General features: G+C 41.5%; 1 protein-coding gene across 1 annotated transcript in view; it reads left to right on the top strand.

Annotated features, from left to right (window-relative positions):
• Window positions 1-3939, top strand: part of LOC137971144 (uncharacterized) — a 16695-nt gene extending 12756 nt beyond the window's left edge. Inside the window, exon 7 of the mRNA XM_068817888.1 lies at window positions 1-3939. This exon is cut by the window's left edge and continues 575 nt beyond it. Coding sequence (XP_068673989.1) covers window positions 1-972 — 972 coding nt within the window. The 3' untranslated portion in view covers window positions 973-3939.
• Window positions 3940-9483: the final 5544 nt, after the last annotated feature.

The following is a 9483-nucleotide window of genomic DNA, read 5'->3' as shown; positions in this document are numbered from 1 at the left end:
AGTGTACACAGCAGTCGGAGTGATGATATCAACGAGAAGGAACCGTATTATGCAAGCCTTGCCAGTGCGGACGAAAAAACCTCGAGTCTTTTCGAAAACAGTGGAGGAGTTGCTTCTCCGAGTGAGGTCAGCGCAAGGTCAGGAAGCGAAGGACCGATGGATACTTGCAGTGGCGAAAATTTATACGCAACTGTGAGCGATGATGATTTATCCATAACAGAAGGTGATTCTCGTTGTTCTAATTTGGAGAATGATAATAGAGACAGTGGTGTATCGTCCAGTTTTGCGGGATCAGAAGATCCTACTTCGCCTTATGCGTCGGTCAGGATAAGTCAAATACAGGGTCTAGTTGTGGCTTCTCTCGGCGAGGAAAGCAAGTGTAAGGAGAAGGTTTCCGACATAGAAGATTCGGGGTCTAACATAGGCAAATGCGAGGATTTAAGAGAAAACGAAGATTTCAAGCGAGCCAGCGTTCACACTTACTTGGAACTGTTGCCAGATAACGTCAGGGACAGTGTCATTTCGGAGACAAGTTCAGGATATGCAAGACCAGCAGACCTAGTATCTGACATATCGGGACAGGAAGACCAAGATCTCGACACTGAATACCCTCGCGAAAGTTACACAGACCCGGACTTCCCAACAAAGAACTCTTCTTCGGCAGAAAGAGTTGAGAGAGCTTTTGAACTGAGTCAATCAGAAGAGTATTCCACTAATAAGGAAGAGAATGTGCTGCTTGTCTCGGACAGTTCACCTACATGTAGTATCGAAGAGGACGAGTGTTCTGTTCAGAGCAACGCTAGGCTGTCGGAGTTATTCAATGAAGCTATAGAAGATGATGAAGATCATGATTTCAGAGACCCACCAACAAAGGTACACATTTACGACAGCGCAGTCTTCGTTAAAAACTTGCAAACTCGAGATACAGCCGAGCAGTTCCGACCGTCGGGCGACGGCGTTCCAGCTGTTTAGTTTGCAAACGCCCCACCTGAAGATGAACTTTTTTAAAGTTCTTGGCTGCCATAAATGTAATGCCTTTGTTTCGAGCGAGTTTTCAGTTTAAGAAAAACCTTGATCAGTGACAATAGATCGACGGTCTCAACAAGTTTGTCACTTTTCCATAATACAGTTGCATGCACAAAGGGCCATTCCCAGTACAGTGTCTTACCCAAGCGTGTTGGCGTCAGAATCACTGGTCAGAGATGCGTGAATTGCCGTGAAAGGAGATGTATTCAAACCCATGACGCGGTTCATCACCAGTACTGCACATTCATGCTTGTAGTTGAGTGACAATGTTTTGAGTAGCAGGTAATGTAGGTCGGAATCTCGGTACGTGAGTCTGGTCACTTCCGAAACCGTTTCCGCTCAATAATTCTCTGCACTTGTCTAAAACCAGTTATTTCGTTCGCCAAAATCTCTCCTTCAAAGTCACTTTTTTAGAGGTTCCCGAAAGTTGTAGCACTAGTTGTAATTTGATCTACGAAGAGAAATGGGTTTAATTCCGGGTTGACGTTACAGACTGCCTATAATGCAAAGTTCTTTGAAAACAGTAAATCATTCTCAATGCATACAATGGCCCTGACACGGGAACCTAAGTTATGGGAGGATACCCGCGACTGCCAGGGCTAAAGGCGAGTAAAATGTAGGATACACCATCGACCGCCACCAGGGGAGGTGGGAGGGGCGAAACTTTTACCGTGACTTCACCGAACTTCATTGATCTGACAACGAGGTGACTGAAATTGTGATATTTGAAGCGAAGGCCGCAATGCATCATGCTACTAGCACGCAGGTAATTTATGATATTCTTAAGTTATCTAAGATAATGTACTCAAGAATACTCAGCAAGAAACATCCAACTATAGTTGTGTTAACAAAATAATGCGTCTGTATACGACTGGTTCGTATAGATTGTGTTGAGCTGGACTCAGTGTTTAATGGAGTTCATAGTTTGGGTGTTTCCTGACTGATCGTGATTAGACGAGAAAGAAGGGGTTTCTGAATAGTCTTAGGATGATTTTAATCTGACGTTACCCTTAATACGTGTCAACAGCTTTAGCGCCGGTATCACAGTTTGAGCAGGCTCAAATATGCGTTTAAAGTTACCGGATTTCGGCACGAAGTGATAACTAGAGTAGTGAGTAGTTGGGTCCATCTTTAACCTTCTCGTTTCATCGTCGCTGGTTTAGTTCTTAGAAAAGGTAAAAAGAGGTTACAGCCGTTTATTTCACGGAAACTATGCATTTGACCAATTTGATTTTCGCGCAACGTTCAGCTGTAAGATTTTCAAGGCAAACCTGGCAGGCCCGGGTTTAAACTTGAGCATCTGGAACTGATGCAGAATAACTTCACACTTAAAAAGGTAACAGATTCAGCAAAGAAAAATTAACAATTTGCTTTTTGCGACTGCTCCTACAAACGACGGCGGCTACGAGAACGTTGTCTAAAAGGTTTATTTCCCGTTACTGTGATAAGTTTGCGATCAATCCAAGTGTTACGTGAATAAAACTGGTATGAAACGGATGGATGTTTGGAGAGAAGTTTGAAAATTTGTCGTCAGGTGCTTGCGTCTGCCTTATTATATAACCTCGAAACTGGTTATTTGGGAGCAAGAACAACTGCAATGTCAACGAAAACGTCACTCCAAAATATGACTGAGCGCTATCGCAAGTATTTCGCGGTTATTCTGTCTTGTTCACGTCGTGCAATACGGGCGAACTATCCTGTGTAACTGGATGAGTTCGGACGGTTTTAAATTAAAAATTCACGGTTATATGCTCACTTGTTGTCACTGAAAACCTAAACTTTGATGATTTCGCGTTGTTGTTTTGTGGAGTACGGCAAAGAAAAGCACGCAAATTCGTCCTGCACGTACAGCACGATATTCTTTCAATTTTAATCATTTAATATTCTTGCTTAGTGGCTTTGTTGTTGCCGTATCCATCGTCTTTGCTGGGGCCCTGTTTACACGAATCCGGATATTTTTTTTAATCCGCTCTCCAGAGTACGCATAGAAATTGGAATCGTATGGACGGTGGAATCCGGATATTTTCGAATGTGATGACGTTACAAACTGAAATCCAGTCTTCACCAGGTAAATATTCAACGTGGCAGCTGGACGATCTTGTCGCTAACTCGCGTGCCAGATGGCGCATGCTCTGTTGACAATAGTCACAGAGGAGTCCTGGATACTAAAAGGAATCCGGATATGTGTGGACGGGCAAATTCGATTGAAACACGTTACGTGTGGACGTGAAAATTTTTGATTCCGCAGAGAAAAATTTGCGGATTGAAACATCCGGATACGTGTGGACAGGGCCTTTACCTCTCTAAAACTGGACAAATTGCGATTTTGAGACGAAAATATATTCCGTATTGGACGGAGTCGCGAAGCGACGGAGCCCAATACGGAATTTATTTTCTCCCACGTCAACGTTAACGACGTCAATTTCAACATTAGAACCAATCACAGGCCGCAAAAGTGAGACGGCAATACCACGAAATATTGACGGCTCGCGCATAGGCAAAACTATAAGAAGATCGCGATACTATTTGCTGTTGTTGTCTGGACGAGAACTGCAAAGAAATGTACCAAAATGTAAAACGCACATGCAGAGCCTGCAGATCCTATTTTTAGTGGCGCTCTCGTAGCCGTCGTTGTCAAAAAAAGCATGCATGTAATTCACTTGAAAGACTGGTGTATCGGGGAAAAAAGGTATCTTAACAGAGGGCTTAAATCAAGATTCGCAATCATTTATTTAGTCAATGTAATTTACGAATATGACTTAATGCTGTATGGGAATATCTAAAATAATGCTTCTAAAAGCTGTCGAAATTATTGACAATTTGTAAACTAATTTAGTTTCATACCGTATTGTGTATTGCTTGAAGTGGCAGCATGGCATTCCATGGCAAAAATAAAATTCTAAACTCGGGTAAGCCTGGTGTCATCATTGAAAATAAAATCTCTTCATACCTTAACAGGGCCGACGGAAGATTCCCTATCTCCTTTAAACATTTGTGGAAATGCCATTTATTCGACATTTCTGTATTAGTTGTATTCAAGAGTAAAAGACTCTTGTTGTATTATGTCACCTATAGCCAGTTGAATGTATACATACTCACTTAGTGACCCAATGCCCATGTGGGGTTTCAGTGCTATTAAAACAGAACGGAATGACATCTGTTTTTAAGAATCCTAACTGGCCGGAGGCAAACCAGTTTTAGCCGAGGAAGCTGAACCAGGGTCAGACTCAATGAGAAATCTGAACGGGCCTTGAACTCGGGATTTCGGGACGCGCAAGCGCACTTAACCGCTTGATCGCGCTGCCTCTCTTAAACGGCTGAGCTTCCGCGCTCCCTAACTTGAAGTCTTCTGTAGGTCTAAGGTAGAGCATCCGAACTACGACTAAATCCTCATTCAGGAGCGCTCAGATTTTTCCCGAGTATGCCACAGTCATCATTAAGGACGGTGCCTACTAATTCTAAGGTATTTTCGCCCCGATTTGTGATTATGCAGGAAAGGTAAATCTTAACAAGTGTTATTGAAATCCAAAAAGAAAATTGGGGTAACCACGCATTTTTCAAAGATAATTCATGAACAATATTTGTAAAAAGCTTTAAAACACAAAGCAATGTATGGCGTTCTTTCTCAAAATGAAGCTCAATTATCTCTAAAGAATGCATGGTTACCCCCAATTTTCTTTTTGGATACCAAGAGTACTTACGAAGATCTACTTTATCTGCATAGTTTTAAACCGCGCAAAAATATGCCTGCATTAGTAAGCATCGGCGATAGGAAATCCGATTATCTGGAGATGCGCAGAACGTATGCGCAATAACAATATAGAAGGCACCGTCCGTAAAAGAAATCTCCTCAATAAAACTTCAGTTCAGAAGTGTTTAGGGAATCGGCTTGCTCCAGTGGTTAGGGCATTGGGTTTGCATACGGTTGCCCCGGGCTAAAAATCCCGTTTTAACGTCTGGTTTAGAATTGCTTCCGGTCGTCCCGGATTTAACTCTACCACGCTTTGTAAACTGATAGCCACTAGGGTCAGGTTGTCCTAAAGCCGATTAACTTAATCCAGGATTAGCGTAAAATTTGCTTCCATTTTTTCAACTTTTTGCTGAACATTCTTTTGCTTATGTTTGATTTTCAAGATTGACTTTCTCTAATGCAAACTCTTGCCGAATATTTGGAACAACATTTGGGAATAGAGAAATAAACTCCATAGTTAATTTTTAATCTGGAATTAACGTTAATCGGCTTTCGAACAACCGGGCTTTAGTTGCCTCCGGCCAGTTGGGGTTCTTAATCGTGTTTCTGTTAAGGACAGTGTCTACTAATTCAAAGGTATTTTTCTGCGGTTTACTGAATATGCGGAAAAAGCAGATCTTAATAAGTGTTATTGAAACCCAAAAAGAAATTTGAGGGTAACCATGCATTTTTTCGAAGACAATTAATCAACAGTATTTGTAAAAGGATTTAATATACAAAGCAATGTATGGCGATCTTTTCCAAATTGAAGCTTAATTGTCTCTGAAAAATGCTTGGTTAGCCCCAATTTTCTTTTTGGATACTAAGAGCACTTGCTAAGTTCTGCTTTCTCAGCATAGTTTTGAACCGCGCAAAAACTACTCATAGGAAATTCGAGATGCGCAGAACTTATGCGCAATAACAATAGTAGCCACCTCTTAAGGGGTTTGCAAGTGGTTTCCTATTGCAAGGAACTTAGACCTCGGTTTTATTATATAGATACTGATGAAATACCAGGATTTCTCCTTTTACTAAAAAATCATATCTTCACCGCGCGCAGTGAACATATCATTTTTATTTTTCACATGTGAGAATATAGGTGTCGTCATGGTAACGAATACAACTAGCCTATAAAACGCGAGCTTCCTCTTCATTGTAAGAAACTTTTGTGCTTTAATATAATTCTTCTCTACTACATTAACATTTTTACTGCAAATTTTACATTATCATGATTTGTTTTTCATAACTTTCATATCTTGTTTCACATTACATAACATGCGTGTTTTAGCGGTTGGTGACCACTTTTTCATCTCGAAAATGAGTAAAACAAGGTGTTTTAACCGGACATTTCATCAATATCTATATAATAAACAGAACATTACATGGCCGCTTGGGGATACGAATTTTATCTTCTCGTGCCGAAAGTATCTCTCACTCGTTCGCTTTGCTCACTCGTGAGAGATACTTTCAGCACTCGAAGATAAAATTCGTATCCCCTCGCGGCCATGTGACATCCTCTATTTAACTGAGTTGATATGGTAGAATGACCACCGTAGAGAAAATTGAAAGCTTAAGCCGTTTGTTATCGTTTTATATAGTGAAAGATGGAGCTACGCTGTTGGCGGGGATGTAGCAACGCGGATAACGTGAATAAATTAGTTTAAAGAAAAGTGTTTCATTTGAAAAATGAATCTTTGTTCAGCATTTTTTCGGCCGCGTTTCCGTGTTGTCCTGGTTAAGGGAAAGGCCGCTGATCACTTTTTGTTGGCCAACGGTGCATTTATGTAACCATGCCAACGCTGTTGCCATGGTCACATGGGGCCTAGCTGTGCAAATCTATTCGTCAGTTATATTTTCAACCAGTATGCCGGAGCCAAACCTGAGTTTTATGGCCGTTACATCGACGACTGTATTGGGTAGCAATGAACACCTCAATCAGTTCATTAGTTCCGACTGTCAATGTTTTTCACCCGGCACTTAAATACACCTGGCGGGAAATTTCTGAAACTTCAATTGCTTTTCTTGATGCCAAGATCTCTCTTACTAGAAACGGTCTATGAACTAGTGTGCACCAGAAACCCAAAGATTCCCACAATTACTTACTACAGAGGAAATGTACCATTCCTTTAAAAAACGTGGATACCCTGACGCTATTGTCAGGACGCTTCAACACCGTTGACGGACAGACAACGTTGCAAACGCCACAGAAGGTGGAGAACTAGAGAATTCCATTCACACTCACTTCTAACTTATCGCTCACAACCTTGCAGGTAATTAAAAAACGAGTGATTCCCAAGAACTTCAAATTACTCCAAAATGACAACGAAACAGGTAAAATCTTCGTGAAGACTCCACTCTTTTCATTAAAACGCGGCAAAAATATAGATAACTTTCCAGTTAATTAGAAGCACACTAAACCTGACGATCAACCGGGCACTTTATAAAGTGAGCGCGCGCTCGATGTGAAACTGCGGAAAAAGTGATAGGACCGACGCGATCTGTTAATTAAAGCCGTTGACCGGTTTACGAGCCCCTCTGCAAATGTTATCTATTTTATAACATGTACATTACGCAAAAAGATATACATTGGCGAAGCGTGCAGAAGACTAAGAGACATCTGCGAGACGTGGAAAGAAACGATAAGGAAGCATCATGGCGAAACCATTCGCTCGACACTTCAACCTTCCTAATCATTCTAGCCAACACGCAGTGTTCAGCGTCCTTTCCCTATACACCAGGACAACACGGACTAACCGAAAAAATGCTCAACAAAGATTCATTTTTTTAAATCGGCTCCCTAGCGCGCTCCCCAAGGAAATAGCGGAATGCTTTTCTTTCATCTAAAATATTCTTATTATTCAGGTTGCTCCACCAGTACCATGGCTCCATCTTTTACTACAGTCGACTCCCGATAATGAACTCAAACCCTCGTTAACTCGAACTTCTCGCTAACTCGAACCAAAATCGTTTTCCCCTGGATTTTTTTTTTTTTCAACTGCAGCGTGCTGTGTTGTTGTTAGGACAGGTCTTGAGTAAAGAGCGGAGCACTTTGACTATTAATGGACGGAACTGAAAAAACAAACGGGACCGGAAACAATTCAGAATTCCGCCGCCAAACACCGCCGCAACACGCGGTATGCAATAGCTAGAAAAAAATCAGCGTGAATTTTATCCGCCTTTCCCGCTGTGTTGCAACCAGAACTCCGCGGCGCTGGAGGTGGCGCCATGATATTTCGTTGTTGTTGATTTCATTTCAATTTATTTTTTGAGGGTTATGAGGGTTGTCGAGATTCTTTTGGCGAAAAATAGCGGGCCACTTGGTTTTGATATGGAAGTTGGAAGCATTAGCGTGAGTAAATTATCCTATTTACGACAGAAAGTTGTCATTTCAGCGTCTACTGTTTGATCTCCACCGCCCAACCCCCCACCCCCACCAAGAAATTATCGATAGCTTGTTAACCCTATCATGCAAAAAATGCCGTCCCTAGATAGCTCTCCTGTATTTGCGAATTTGTTTCAAATGCAACTGCAATCCTAAATATGTAAAATGGTAGGCCTCCAATTAAACCTCCAGAGTTCTTTTTAATGATGATCAAACCGTAAACAATGGCTCATCTTTCATTTTGCCTAAGCCGTTTCTTTGCACGTACAATCCAGTGAGAGTTCAGACATCGACGAACGGGCTTAGACCAAGTATGGCTTAGGCGTTTCTCTTCTACTTTCAAGGGGTCAACAATTCGAATCATAAGTGAGATAGCTGAAAAGGTCACGGAGACAAGACGTCTTTTTGAGCAGATCTGTCGCAGTTTTTCTGCTCTGCGGAACATTGTTCCCCTTGGATCTGATGGAATGTGACTACTAGTAACGAGCCGGAAACTCAGTTAAAACGTTTTTTTTTTGTCCTCGACTGGACAATCACGCAAGAAACTGTAACTTGTTTCCTGTGTTTAACTCTTGTGGGAATCTGATCAAAGCCCCATTTTCGTGCAAGACTTCAAAATGTACCTAGCTAGACAGAAAAAGTAACAAGAAACTTGACAAACCTTAAAAGATTCTTGCAGATTGACAGCAGGCCTCAACCTCTATCATGTAGTTTATTATTAGAACTGCCCGTTTCTCTTAGTTAAGACTGAAAAACGCAGCTTTAAAGTAAGTGTTACAACTGAGAATTCCAAGAGGCAATTTCGGGTAATAACGAAATAGCTTTCGGTGAAAGGAAATTTGTTTCCTTTTGTTCAGGAGCTGCATTTGTAAATGGTCCTGCACGCAAACCTCCTCTCTGTCACGCTCATCCCACATGAGGAAGAAGTTGGAGTGGAGGTAGCACTCATTTTTTTGTTACTGCAATTTGATTCCTTTTGATAAGAATCAGAACACCGTTGGATATTTCAACAAGAATTAAAACGATTTTGCAATTCTCAAGGCAACAATCTGCTGAGTGCAACCTTGGTGACAGAGTTCCCATGTTGGAGAGGTTTAAGCCCGCATCATTTCTTCCGTCATTGATTTTGCAGATTTATTAATGGCGTTCTGCCAAAAGTGACATCCCAAACATGCACGCTAAATCCTTGTATTGCTACAAATCGCAGGGAAAAGAAGCACAGAGGCCTTCTTTTTGTTGGATTCCACGGCATTTTCCTTGTGCATCCCCTTAGCATATTCATTTCTAGGGCTTTAATGAACAAGAACACTCCCTAAGTAACTGATGCTTACAAAAGTTGTATGTT

The sequence above is a fragment of the Montipora foliosa genome, chromosome 9 (genome assembly GCF_036669935.1).
Source record: "Montipora foliosa isolate CH-2021 chromosome 9, ASM3666993v2, whole genome shotgun sequence".
Lineage (NCBI taxonomy): Eukaryota > Metazoa > Cnidaria > Anthozoa > Scleractinia > Acroporidae > Montipora > Montipora foliosa.
Note: the sequence above shows the minus strand (reverse complement) of the source record. Positions and strands in the feature narration are given on the sequence as shown.